This window comes from Neopsephotus bourkii, unplaced genomic scaffold, assembly GCF_033783945.1.
Source record: "Neopsephotus bourkii isolate Nb327-2 ecotype Australia unplaced genomic scaffold, CSIRO-AGI_Nbou_v1 NB_1825, whole genome shotgun sequence".
In the NCBI taxonomy this organism is placed as follows: domain Eukaryota; kingdom Metazoa; phylum Chordata; class Aves; order Psittaciformes; family Psittacidae; genus Neopsephotus; species Neopsephotus bourkii.
Window position 1 is genome coordinate 3,283,482 of NW_026902298.1, and position 14,992 is coordinate 3,298,473.

A 14,992-nucleotide genomic window follows, 5' to 3' on the forward strand; every position below is an offset into this window, starting at 1 on the left:
GTCCAAGCTTCTGCTCAGAGAGCAGATAGCTTTAGAGCAGTGTCAGACTGCTCAGTGTCATAGCTAGTTAGGTTTACTAAGAATAAGAAACAATATCTACAATAAAATGAAATGTTACACTAAAATAGGGTCAGCAGAAAGTTGGGAAAAATGATGAGAGTTAGATGTGTGCTTGTGAAAACCAAAGAAAAGTGAATTACATTTTGTGTTATTTATCCTTCTTTGTATCTGTTCCTAGTGAAATCTAGAGTCGAGCATCATGGGGCCTGCAAGTAAAGGTTTAAGTGTTATTCAGTATAAGAAAGTGTTTCAAAAGTTTGCTTTAATTCATATTAAAAGAGAAAGTAGTTCTAAACTCTGCATGTTTAGCCACCAGAGTAGTGCAATGATGCCAGGGTAAGTCATGTAGTAGCAAGAATACTCAAGTCATTTGCCTCTAGGATTTGTGCTCGAACTTGAAAGCCTTAGGGCTTTTAAATTCATTAATAGTTTAGCTTTATCTTCCAGATTACATTCCCCAAAGATCATGATTTTGAATAAGGCGGCAAATTAAGAGCTCTACTCATGCATTTCCTTTGATGCAGGATGGAATAAGAGTTGGAAAGAAAATGTTATCAAAATGTTATCATCAGTGTAAACATTCCAGAATTTCAATCTAAATTATTTAGCATATGTCTATTTCAATAAAGAAACATAGCACAAGGAGTTGTTGGATTATAATGTATTAAGTATATGCTGAAACCTCCAAATCATAAGATGAGAACAACTAAATATACTCATTTCCTATCTGTTAATGTGACAGTCAAATGGAAAACAATAGCTTAGACAGTAGCTTAGAATTTGGGCTTATTCCAGCACTTTTAATACTATAGGGATCTCAAAATCCCCTAAGTGCTTTAGAAAGCATTGCTGTAGTGATTGTGCAATCTGTCCAAATAAACCCATTTAGGTGTGCAGCAGTTTTTCAATGCAAAGACATAGAACTGGAAACTGGTTTAACCAAGGAGTTCCCACATAGTCTCCAGGCACTCACTGAGGTTTTCATAGCACTGGATTATCAGCCGAAAGGGATAAGAGGTGTCATCCTGATGACTGAAGTCATCAGTAGGAGTTTTCTTCTTTTTGTCGTTTGATTGCTAGCACTGTGTGGTGAAACCCTGTTGGTTTCCATAGCTTCAGTAAAATCGAGTCTCTGTTCCCTAAGTCCTTGTATAGAACATGACTGTCTACTTCCGTCAAAGAGTTACATTTAAACATTTCTTAAGTTCCTCAGTTTTTGCAGCTGATTGCATTGTGAAAACTTTGCTGATGATCATGTCATAGTTTCTAAAGTAGCCTGTCTCTTGAATAAGCTTTGGTATTCTTTCAGTCCTGTTAGTAGTTTACTCCCAATTCTTTCCCACCCTCCTTATGTCTGGTTACTAGTATCACTTAGTGAGTGATTTCATTTCCTTGATCTGATTTTTCACTTTTGATTGTGCTGTCCTGGGAGTTCACGAAGCTCTAAGGATCTGGTTGATGAGAAGTCTGGTGCTAGCCTGGAGTGACACAATATGACATAGAAAGAGTTTTTCACTCCTTATAAGAAGCATTTCCCTTCCCCAGCAAACATGCATCTGTCTTTTGATGAAACATTTCGGATATTTAATTTTCTCCCATACTACTTTTCAGCTACTCATTAGACTGCGTTTTCTGTGACATTTGTTTCTCTCCACTGTATGTAGCTAACTAAAAGAGGATATATGTTGCCTAACTTTTTTGTATGAAATAGAATAGTCAAGGCTGTGTGCTCTCGTGATCATAGAATCATAGAATATTTAGGGCTGGAAAGGGCCTTAAGAGTGCACCCCAGTTCCACCCCCCCTGCCATGGGCAGGGGCACCTCGCACTAGGCAATATTGCTCTGTCCAGGGCTCTGTCCATCCTGGATTTGAACACTGTCAAGGATGGAGCATTTACCACTCCCTTGGGCAACCCATTCCAGTGCCTCACCACCCTCACAGTAAAGAAATTCTTCTTTATATCTAACCTTAACTTCCCCTGTTTAAGTTTAAACCCATCACCCCTTGTTCTATCACTACAGTCCCTAATGAAAAGTCCCTCCCCAGCATCCTTATAGGCCCCCTTCAGATACTGGAAACTGCTCTGAGGTCTCCATGAAGCCTTCTCCAGGCTGAACAGCCCTAGCTTTCTCAGCCTGTCTTCGTATGGGAGTTGCTCCAGGCCATGATCATCCTCATTGTCTCCTCTGGACTTGCTTTAACAGCTCCACGTCCTTCTTATGTTGAGGACACCAACAGGGTGCTGGGAAAGACTCTCCCTACAGATAATACTGAGTAGGACAAGAAACACATTGAAGAAACAAGTGTGCGTGGATGCAGCTCAGAAGCCGTTACTGTCAGCTTAATAGGGATGGAAAAGTGAAAACCAAATGTGAAGAGAGTTCACATCTGTTCTTTTGCACCAATCTCTATACTGGCAGAGGATGTAGAACGCTTTTCAAAGGATTGCTTCACTTTGGTTGCAGTTTCTTTCTTCGTCTAGGTCTGCTGTTTTTCAGTGTTGTAAATCTCACGTGCATTATGCAAAACCAAATCTGTTGGATCATATTTTAAAATTCTCCTTCTTGAATGCTGTTATTCATCTGGCAGAGCTGAGACAACAATATCCCTCTACAGATAACCAGTGAGAGTAAGCGTACGAAACAGTTGTAGTCGTGTGTATTGTGGTTTTGTAATGAATGTGCTGAAGCTGATAAGGGGTTTGAAAACAACAAATGGCACTGTGAGAGAGAGAAATCTGTACCATATGGAGCATAATGTAACTATGAAGTCTCAAAACTGTGACTCTGGGGAGCGTGCCAGCTTACGTGGGAGAAGTGAGAATTTCATGAATCATGTTACTCTTGAGTAGATCTGAAAGTACAAAAGAGTTCAGCAGCGCTCTGATAAATATGCAAATGTCCTTGTTCTCTGAATGAGACAGAAATGTGGCTTTGATGTTCAGGCTTTTGAAACTTGAGCCCTGGATAAAACACAATGGAAGAACAGTACAAATAATATAGCAGGTGCTGATACCTGAACACATTGCTGGAATGATTTAATTCCATAGACAGGATTAGATGTAGCAGGATTAGAAAGGTCTAATGTTAGAGGGGGAGATGGCCAAGGAACCCCATACTTTATGGCAGGGAATGGCTTGGTTATTTATTATGTATTATTAGAATATAAAAACAATGCTATTATAAATGCCTGATTGTCAAAGAATTGCAAAGCAGAATCCTGTCCTAAAGACCTTAGAGCCTTGAATAGGTGGGTTTAACAAACATATCCTATCAAAATCCTGAATTAAGTGGAAGTGTTTTGCGTGTTATCAAATCACCTGTTCATTCCAGTGGGATGAAGCATTAACTTGTTAAGCTGTTGTTTGAAATGTGGTTTTGTGAACTGGGCATTGTTGAGTGATGGGTAAAACACCCCCACTACACATATACCGTTAAACTCAGTATAGCTGAGTGAAAGGTAGAAAACATCTTGCATTCCTTCACTGTCAATTGAATAAAGGGGAGTTGTATATTTCAGGCAATAAGTACTGTGTGGAGAAAAATAGTATTGAACGAAGTCTGCGGAAGTACTTAGCACACGCTGATCTTTCCAGCAATCTCATTTTCTTCTTTGGCTTGATATATCTAGAGGTATTCCCTCAATATAACCATCTTAGCTGCCAAACTAAGTAAACGTATCTGCTTTAACACAGAGAAAAATAATAAGACCTCGTGAAAAACTATATGAGAGCAGCAGCAAATCCTGGTCTGTATTTAATCCTCCCATGACTGTCAATTAGGGCCAAAGTTTTCAGTCTTTCATCTCATTTGTAGACTACACTACTCATTTCACTCTGCTTGCCCCACAGCCCTTAGTCTCTTGCCAAACAAATTAATTCCCTACAGTTTTCTAAGCTTGACTCATTCTCAGCTTTCACTCTCTCATGCTTGGAGAAACCTAATATTGTAGAACAAGGGTGAATGTGGTTTATGGAGGCAGGTGGTGATGGGATTTCTCTCATGGGAGAAAGTGCTTCGGTTTCTTAATCTGAAATGGATGTATTCTGAGAGAAGAACTCTAAGGGGAGCCCAAGGTGATAGCAGCCTTAGCCAGGACTCAGGTACTGCTGTTTTGTAAAACAGCTTATGTTATTAAAAGCATACCCTATGAAGGATTAATTTTGGACATAACTAAAATGTGCTGAGTATTCCAGCCAAGCTGTTTTGAATATCTGTAGAAAACAAGTGATACAAAAAGCTTATTAAAATCCATTAAAAATTCAAGTTTCAAATGACGTATCTCAGAGTATGTTTCATAGTTCAAGTAAGGTAGGTGTTTTCCACCATCTGAAATAAACTCAACAGTGGTTCAAGAATTAACATCTCCTCACAGCAACATTTACTTACAGGAAGGTGATGCATCAGAAGAATTGAAAAGAAAAAAGGTGTCAATCTCCTTTTTAACAAAAATAGCATAATTACAAAACCAATACCACCATTAGAAAAGTGCACATTCTGTCCACAGAGTGAGAAAGTGCCTTGCCTGTAGCAGCCAAAGCTGAAAAGCTTTGGGATTTTGATGCAGGTATGTCAAATTTTGAAATTCCATCAAATGCAACCCAAGTCTTCAGAGGATTTGGCTTACCTTTGTATTAAATTTTGCTGAAATTTTACATAAACAAGAGAATAACAGCATTGCTTAGATTAAAGAAAGGTTAGGATTTACTGAACCTACAGATCATTAGTGCACTTAAAAAGCTGAAGCATAATTCCCATTGCAAAATTCACCAGACAACTTTGTAAGGAGTATCAGGTAACAAAGTTGGTAGGGTCTTTGAAAGTTGCAGTACAGGAAGGCAGGAAATATTGTATTTAGGAGTGAGTCAGCTATCATTCTGTGATCTTTCTCTTGACTAAACTTGCTCTACAAAAACTGCAAGTTTAGGCACCGATTCATACTTTAAAGCCATCTGTAAAAGATGTGGAAGAGAAAAGCATTCCACAAATCTGGTTGCAAAGACCAGAGAAGAGGTAGGAAGCCTACAGGGGAAAAAGAACCAGCCCTGAGGTCAAATTTTAAGTACCTTAGGTACACTACCAAGAATAAAGAGCACAGGCAGTGGTTTTTGTTTGTGTTTTCTCTAATACGCAAAATTCTGCTTCTTATGAACGTGATTTATCAAAACTTTTTTTTTTTAATTCTCAAAATTCTAGAGGAGAACAGAATCAAGATTACAAATCATAGTTTAATTTATTTATTATCTAATTAACTATTTTTCCCTATCATTTCTGTTCAAGAGTTTGCAGAACTTTGCTGAAGCATACTGTTACTGCCCTTTTCCTTTCTTCTCTCTTCCCCAAGCCCTAAAGCTTCCAGCAAAGAAGCAGTAACATGTGCAAGCTTACAAAGGCAGTGAGGGTCAGGAATTTAAATTCTCTTTAACATGATCTCATGAATGGACTTGAATGCTTCATCCACAAAAAGGTTCTGTGATGACCATTCTCTTACCATTCTCTTGTGTTTACTGATAAGCAGCATTTCTTAGACCCTAATGGAAGAGTTATCATACATTTCTGTGGTACTGTGTTTGGATTTAAGTTTACTGTGGAGCATGAAAACAATTTTATGTGATGGAAACTTGATGTTCTTACTTGGACAAAACACTTGAATTAATTGGAAAGCACTTTAGGCTTGACTTAGGTCAATGGTTTTATTTGCATTCTACGATTTGTTTATTATTTGCATAGTTCAGCACGTTACAGCTTTATTAACAGTAACTTATATTCCTAAACAGCTAAGGAAAAGAGTTGCATTAAACCTTTCAGTAAAAAGCCTACAAACACAAAGATTATTTCAGTAATAGAGGCTGTGGGAGTGCGTGTTGCACCTGAAACAGCTTTCAACCTCTGGGAAATACAGTTCCTCATTCTGTCTTGTTTTCTGAGGCACTGTAAAACAGGATTCCTGGAACTCTGCCATGGCAGGGTGAGGTTGCAGCAATAGGTGTATTCTGTGCAGTTCAGGTATTTATTTTGTTCCTAAATTAAGTGCCAGAAAGCTTCAAAATCATGTCCCTTCAGAAGATGATCAGAAATTCTTTAGGAGCACTGAAGCAATTAAGTCATTCAAAAGCATCTCTATGAGTTCCGCTGTCACCTTATTGATTAGAATAAAATAAAAAAGAAATAGAAAACAACTTCTATGTGATTGCAGTATATCTGTTATGGTAAAGTACAAATCACTTGGCCCTTATGCAGGGAAGAACTCTGTCTGCTCTTGATGGGCATTTCTGGTCTCATTTCTTCTTCTTGGACTTACATTCTTCTGTGATTTTTGGTAAAGACTGAATGATTTTACATCATTCATAATCAGAATCTGTTCTGTGGCAAAATGCAGCTCTTGAGCAGAGAAAGATTAAAAAAAATGAGGGACAATAAGGAGGAAATCAGTTGTAGAAGCGCATGGAGAGCTGTCATCCATAGAGAGTAGGCATGGGAAAATAACTTCAGAAGTTCTCGCTGTCGACTTAACTGTTTCCATGGAAGTCAGTGTGGAGCACTTCTGGGAAAATAAAAACGCTACAACCTATGCAGATGCAAACTGTTGTATGTTATAGTAGTGTGTGAAGGGAGAGGAATGCAAGATGGAAGGCTAAATAAGAAAGATGGCTCTCATAGGCTTCTGGCTACCCAAAACTATTACCTGTTGGGGATTCTTACTTTATTTTTATGATCTTTATGTTGGCAGTATAACAAGTCTTGAGGGAAGAGATTCGAACTGGCCAGAACTTGCAAGTTTTATTTTCTTTCCCTGGCATTGAATCATCCACCATCTTATTCTGACCTTAAGTGTTGTGTTTCAGTGTTGGCAGAAGGTAGAACACCATTCATCTGAAGTAATACTGTGTGTCTGTTGGAGGTTGTCTGCCCTTCCAGGGCCAAAAGAATTACAGCCAGGCCTCTTCCATGCTTATTAGCCTGAGCTATAAAGAACTCAGCTGATTCTTGTGGAGGTGCAAAGCCATGTCTGAGAAACACATAAAGGGGTCAGGCTGGTGTAGTAACCCTTAAGTACCAACCTTCCCTTCGGAGGAGAACAGAAAGGAGACTTTGGGGCTGGCCAGGAAGAATTTACTTTGATTTGGTAGTTTAAGTCTCTCTGCTTTGACAGGTAAGGCTGAGCCAAGAGAGCACTTTGAGCTTGATGGAAGATCCCTGAGAAACAAGAGATACGCAGCATGAATAGAAGGAAACTGAGGCAACTTGGTTTAAAGCCAAACTGGGCATGTATTATGCTAAGCCTTTTGTCAAGCTGCGTGCATGACTGAGGCCTTGCAACAGAAGGCAGGGAAGCTAGTAAGAAACTGAACTGCCAGTTAAAAAAACACGTCTAATACATCATGCATCTATTGCTGAGTAATTTTATGCTAAATTTCCCAGTATAGTCAGTAACTAATATGAGATTTATAGTAGTAGCATTTGAGAACTTGGACAAAGAGATGGCAAGATTTAGGTCAAGAGATAATTTAGCTAACATGAATTGAATGTAAAAGTATTTAAATCTGGGCCCTTATATATTTGGACAGGCAAATAATGATGTTTGAGCATGCCATTAAAGTTAGAAGGTCTGAGACTTGTTCAGAGTTTTTTGTCCCTTACATATGTGTTAGGATTTTTGCCCAAATCTCTTCTACTGAAAAATCCTGAAACAAAGCAGGCAAGCATGTTTAGGCCTAAATATGAATCTCAATTAAAAAAATATCAGTGGAGTATCCCAAAGGAAGACTTCTGTTTTACACCTACTCTGTATCAGCTGCTATTAGTTCTTTATTAAGCATTTATCTACATTGTCACCAGGCCTCTTAGCTCATTGTTAACTTGCTTTGTAAGCATCCAAGAGAAGTAAGGCTTAGAACTGAAAGAGGACAGTGAATTAACTTGATATTTATGGGGAACCACTCCCAAACATGAGAGTCAGCATGCAAGAAAGCGTGAATGTTCCACCTTGGAAAATGCAGTGTCCAAGTGATGGTTCAGCTGTTCTTTTGTGCTGAGGGAAGGCAGACGTTTCCATTGGCTAACGTGAAATGACAGGGAGACAGGACTAATGCTAAGAAAAGCTGTGAAGATAATTAACACCCTCTTCTTTTCCAGAATGGGGACAAAGGCGTTGCAAAAAGTAAAGGCCAGAGACGTAAGCTGTGCAGAAAGGTTCAGGAAGCCTTATGCTAGCAGACAGTACTTGATTGGAACTTGAAGTTACAGCTTGTCAACTACAATGAGATTTTAATATAACAACCATATGCTGATGAACCTGTGCACTAGTAAGCATAAGGGTAGACAACAGATCTGTGCATCAGTATTGCTGCTCAGAACTGAAATACAGAAGCTGTTAGCCAGAAATTTTCCACCCAAGTCTCTTAAAAGGCCAGCTACCCACAAGTACCTGTCCTTTTAGCATTTTTGGCCATAAGCTGAAATACAGAGAGACGATATTTTTCCATGTAGCCAATGCAGGCCCTTCAAGAACCACAGTGAAAAATACTGCTTTTGGCTTTTTTCAGCACAGTTCTGATGCAGGAAAGCCTTACAGGGACATACCTACCTGCCGAGGCAGCTAGTGTCTGGCAACCTGTAGATCCTGTTGATCAAGTCAAGGACTGAAGCCAGAGTAATGGCTTGAAATTTTCTGGATACAAAAGTGCCATTTATGAATGCTGCACTATGCTTTTACAAGGTTATTCCCAAGGGAATAGTCTTGCTGTATAACAGATGCACGTTTATGGATAAAAGTTCAAGGGGTAGCACTGATTCTTCTCAGAAGTCTGTAGCAGTTTTACCACATCACTGCTTGCAGTCAGCATTGTTCTATTTTTTTAGCTCTAAAAAGTTAATGGGAAAAAGCATGGTGGGAGGAAAAGAGAGCAGAGAAAGCGTGAAACCTTTGCAGAAATTATTCTGTGCTAAGAAATCTGATGAATTTTATGTGAAGAACTGTAACAGCTAAGCACACGCCACATAACAGGCAGGATTTTATAGTTTTTAAAGCTCTTCAGTCACACTCTTTTATTATGACATAGCTGTTTGTGTTCCCTAACCAACTAAGAATTATGTCCAGATTTCTCCTTGCTACCCTGCTCTTCCTCTTTCCCTATCAAGAGAAGGTTTGAGGGATTTGGAAATCCACCTCTATTCAGAAATGCAGATTATTGCATATTTTTCATATTCCTTTGGAATGAAGAACAAAATGAAGAATTTAATTTTTGGGGGTTAGAGCTGGGGGTTTTATATCCTTAAAAATCAAGTATTACTTACTTAAACTTTCTAGAAATTTGCTCTTGGTTTTAGTAGCGTTTTAAGGCTGTTGTTCCAGGCTATCTGAAATGTGTATAAGTACACATTTTTCATTCTTATGTGTAGGGAGATAAGCTTCGTTATATGACACATAGAAAACCTTACAGGAAAATGTTCTTACAGTATTTTTAGAGTGCATGTTGGTGCAGAGGGCACTGTATAATTAAGCATGTCTTAAAATATTGGGAAAACAACCTGAATCTGAGATGATCCTAATGAAGATGTCCTGTCCCTGGCAGTGTTCAAGGCCAGGTTGGATGGGGCTTGGAGCAACCTGGTCTAGTGGAAGGGGATTGGAACTGAATGAAATTTGAGGTCCTTCCAACTCAAACCAGTCTGGGATTCTTTGATTCTATGAAAGGGAGATTAAATCAAAGATTTGTAAAGCTGGCCTGAAGATATTTGTTAGCTCTACAGAAAATATATACAGAGTATTTCAGTATTATAATGTTTTTCATATCATAGCTATCTGAAAAGCATTGAGATACGTGTAGTCCTAAGTCTCTCCTTGGATTCTGAAGTTTAAGGATTTTAGGTCCATGCTAGTAAAAAAAACCTGCTTTATTTAAGATATGGCAGCACTGTGGAGTGTGCTGGTGGCTACTGCACAATGAAAGTTGTAGATGGTCATTAAGTTGGGTGACATTTTGGGTGGCATGGTTTAGTGGGAGGTGTCCCTGCCCATGGCAGGGGGGTTGGAACTGGATGATCTTAAGGTGCTTTCCAACCCTAACTATTCTATGATTCTATGATTATAAATCAGTTCAGTACTGGAAATTTATTCACAGTTATATGCTGGTAACAGAGCTGCAAATTGCATGTGCATCTCTTGAGTAATAGGAACTGCATCGCTTGCGAATGTAGAATACTGATAACAGAATGGGGAATTTGACATGCCGCAGGCAGCCAGCATGCAGGCTTTCACACACAAAATGCACTTAATGCCTGACCTACTAATTGAAATGCAGTTCCAACTGCAGAAATGAGGTTTGATTTAAATTTTAAAATAATAATGACAATAATAATAAAGACATAGAGATGCCGTTTTTATTGGTAACTCTTCTCACGAGGACTGAGCTGGATACCTGTTCACAAGCAGCCGTGAAGAAAAGAAACTCCCAGTAGTCTGAGAAGACTTTGAAATCATGAAATGATGAAAGCATTTTTAATGCTCTGAACATATTTCATTTTCAGTATTGCACAAATTCTGCAGTACCAGTAATGTTATATCACTCTGATAAGCCTAAATACTGTGTTGAATTTTAAGATTCCCATGTATGCATAAAGGGGTCTTAAACCTGCATCTACCTTTCTACGAATAAAAATGAATCCCTTGCAAAAGATTATGTCAGTTTCTACAGAAAAGGGTAATGACTAATATGTACTTCCAAAGCAGGGGTTGAATTGTGGGGTTGAATTGTAGGTGAAAAATGGTGATTTAATTTGCCGGCATATGTATGTATGTCATGCCTATTTATCTTTCATGATATTCTCACAAATGTAGAAGCAATAAGTAGGATTATTAAGCAGACTCTCATAATATCTCTTTCAAATCTTTCATTCGAGCAAATGAGTGAGATGAAAGAAACAATCTTCTTGTGCAGAGCTGGGTTTTTTTAAAGCATGTGAATTCGAGCAATGATCACTTTTCAACAGAAAGTACACCAAAATAGTTCAGAGCTAAATTTTATTCACAGATTCTGTTCCTAAATAGCAGTGGTTTTTAAAGTCTTTTTTCAAAGCCATGGAGTGCTTTTAGCCTCTAGCTCTCATTGACTTGGATAAATTCATATTGGAGTTCAGATGCTAATTTATGTGACTGCTTTTGAAAACAAATTTAGGTCAAATCCTGTTTCTGTAGGAGCATCCATTAACTCTGCCATTAACTCTGGGAAATCTTTGTGTTCACAGCCTCTGTTCTTTACCTGGCAATTAATTATTTCTGAGTGAGTCACCTGCCTTCAAGTTTGGAGCTGTCAAATCAAGTGCTTTCTTTAGGAAGCAATGATACTTTGCTCGTGCACTGCAAACAAGTGCTGTGGAAATCTAGCATCTGCTGATGCATTTACTTTGCTTTCATTTTTCCAGGGGAATTCCGGCCTGGGATTCAGTATTGCTGGAGGAACAGATAACCCACACATTGGGGATGATCCTGGGATATTCATTACTAAGATTATACCAGGAGGAGCTGCAGCAGAGGATGGAAGACTCAGGTAAAAACTCATTATGTGTGTTTGGAAAGAAAATGTATTATTATAAATCATTGTCTAGGAGTCAAATGCCAACTGGGTTTTTCATGGAGTCAGGGGAAGTAAAGGACGTGACAGAATATCCTTTCTGCTAAAACAAGAGAGCTAACTAAAGTAGCTTAAAGCAATTCAATAAGGTTAGTTAAGTCCTGTATAAAGAAAGGGTCATTTGCTGGTGCCACCTCCATCCTTGTACCAGTCATTTCATTTATTACCAAAGGCAAGATGGGAACTGGAGGAGGAAACAGGCATATTAGCATGGAAGTCTTCTCTGCTTGGTCTTTGTATGTTTGTGGCTGAAAAACTATGCTTGGTGCTATACTTTAAGGCTATCAAGACTTCACAAACTACAGTACTATTGCTAAATAGTCAATAGGTATTTGGAGATACTTCCTGTTATTTGACTGCAGTAGTGACGTGTGCTTACGGCTGTTTCCAAACGTTTTTTGCTCTGTGAGGATGTGATGTCTATATGTTCTGATTGCTTCCAGAACAGTCTGTCACTGAGATGGACACACAGGTCGCTTGTGTTCCTCAAATACATGGTAGCACATCTCTTAAAGAGGAACCACAGAAGTGCTTCTGCTTCTCTTTCCTTATGGACTGCATGCAGAAAGGGTTCCATCTATCCCAGAGGCTGCCATCCATCTGTCAGTCATGAAGCCTGCTGATGCTCTAAAAGGCCATTTAGCTGGAAAGATTTGGGATACAATTCTGAAGCTTTCGTGATCTCAGCAGTGGAATCTAAGCTCTAGGAGACTTTGCCAAAACCAGATGGTCAACAATTCATGAAATGTGACCAGATGATAACAATAACTTTTTTCCTAAAGCCTTTTCCTTTAATTCAGAGTTAAAAGTAGGGGGAGTTGTCCAGTTTTTAGAGAAAATTGTGGATATTTCTTATGCTAAGTTAGTAATTTGATTTTGGAAACATTTTTTATTTTTACTGTGGTAGTGATAAGGAGTCATGGTGGTTGGCAAATGCCTGAAGGATTCACCTTCTAAATAAGATTATAGAGAAAAGGAGTCGGAATAATCTCACTTAACTTTGTGACTAAAATGCAGCTGTCTACCTCTAGCTAGTCATTTTAGAGAATCCCAGCAAACAAAAACCTAGGCATTTCTACATTGTGATTCATCCCATCCTTAAGTCAGTGCCTAAAATAGAACAGAAAGAATCACATCTTAAAAGGCCCTCCATTTTCATTGATGACTCAAGTGAAAAGGAGTTTCTTCAGTCAGTTCAGCTGTAGTGAACTATACCATAAATGTCTTCGTTGAGCCAGATGGGGTTCATGCAACAGAGTGTGAGGAAATGGATGTTTTTTGAAATCATGCTATGAAATTTGATGTGATGAACAGCATAGGAGGGTCTTAAGCTTGTATCTACCTTCCTACAATAAGAAAGAATCCCTTGCAAAAAACAATATCTTTTTAGCAGAGTTTTTAATTGTTTTTGAGAGCTTTCTTTAATTTAAGCTATTAAAAAGAAGCCATTGCAGTGCTTTGTTGTGCTATCTTTGTATGAAATTAAGTTTTTCATAACTCATTTCTATACTAATTAACTACTGAAAGTTTAACTCATTATTATTATATATTATACTGTGTTGGAAAGGTCATGGAAAGACCTTCTAAGCCCAAAAAAATAGCATGCTAATGCAATTCATGGATCTCTGTTAAGATTAGACCTGGCAAAGTCTGTATTTTGTAAGAAGAGTTTAGTAGTATAAGTATGGTTATCTTGCTGCTAAGACAATATTCTTAGAGTATTGCATTTGTTAGTATAATGTTATAATTGATAAGCATATCTTTGGCTTGGTTGTTTTTCCTATTCTCATTTGTAAACATGGATTTTACAAAGATTCATTCTTTCTTTGTTTTATCTGGTAAGTGGATTTCACTTTGCTACAATGCTAGCAAAGACACATGTTTTAGGAGCACCTGAAAATGTAGTTGTCAGTGATTATTACTGATATGCCACTGAAGAGAAGAGCCACCCTGGGGCAGTCTCCGCTGACTTGTATGGTAATTAATTGTACATAACACAGTTTATCAGCTAAGGCCACTCTATAGGAATACAAGCTCAACATTGTGCAGTAACATGTGCCAAGAATAGCAATAACCTTGGTTCCTATCAAAAGCCCAGTTTTGAATTACCTGAGAATAGAAGATTGGTGTTTATGGACAGGACTACTTTCTTGTGTCCATTTTTGCCTCAGACTCTGCCTGCAGTCACTCTATATCATATAGCACTGTGGAATGTCTGAATTGGATCCTAAGTCTACTGTCTGCTTTTAAATCATAAAAGCCCATAAAATCACTTCTGCTGCATTTTACATGAAGTCCCTTTGATCTAACTTAGCTGAGTGAAGTTCTTCAAATAGCGAGACTGTGAAAGCGACCTGTTAGAAATGGACTTAATGCTACAGACACTTACAAGTCTTTTATGTGTATATATGGTTTGATAAGTGGAGGAGTAGGTCAAGTGGAGTTCCATGAAAGTCCAACCAAAGCAAATACAACTTTCTGCACTTGGGAACGAATAACTCTTCAGTGAGCAACTTATAAATACATAAATATCAGGTATAAATACCTGATGGGAGGGAATGCATACATCAGTAGGTACAGGGCAATAAGCAATGGAAACAAAACGCATGGAATTCTCAACATAGGGAAGTCCTTTTTTGCTGTGAGGGTGGCTGACTCTGGGTGCAGGTTGCCCAAAGAAGTTGTGGCATCTCCATCCTTAGAAGTGCTCAAAACCTGACCAGACATGTTCCTGGACAACCTGTTCTAGCTAACCTTGCTTCAGTAAGGAGTGTTTGACAAGGTGATCTCAAGAGGTGCTTTTCAACATAAATGGTGCTGTGATTCTGTAATTTGCACCTGAGTCAGCAGTGTGCCCTGGCAGTGATGAAGGACAGTGATTGAGGTCAGCAGAGATGCACAGAGAAAGGATTGGAGGCAATAGTCACATTTGAAATAAGGGAAATTGCAATTGGGTCTGAGCAAAAAAGTCTTTTAAATGAAGATAGTGAAGCCACTGTAACTGGTAGCTCAGAGAGATTATGGGATCTCTGTCTTCAGAGGGAGTCAGAGTTCATCTGGATAAAGTCCTGAGCAATGTGACTGAAATGCTTTGAGCACGAGGCTGGACTAGATGACCTCCAGAGTTCCCTTCCAACCTGAATCTTGAATTGTTTTCAGATTATGTAGATTATTCTTATATATAAAACCTATTTGTGAGACTGAAACAAAGGTGATTAAATTCATGTGGGGTTTCTTTTTTCCTTTAGAGAACTGTATTTTTACTGACAGTAAGTACAGTGCTTAGTGTAGGTTTGTG

The 14,992-nt window shown here is 38.5% G+C and overlaps 1 protein-coding gene across 37 annotated transcripts in view; it reads left to right on the forward strand.

Moving 5' to 3' along the window:
• DLG2 (discs large MAGUK scaffold protein 2) overlaps window positions 1-14,992 on the forward strand; it is a 1,002,605-nt gene that overhangs the window by 662,727 nt on the left and 324,886 nt on the right. For all 37 annotated transcript variants that reach the window (XM_061343348.1, XM_061343335.1, XM_061343334.1 and 34 more), the window contains one exon: window positions 11,486-11,610. In XM_061343348.1, the coding sequence (XP_061199332.1) occupies window positions 11,486-11,610 (125 nt within the window). The remainder of the gene's footprint in view (window positions 1-11,485; window positions 11,611-14,992) is intronic.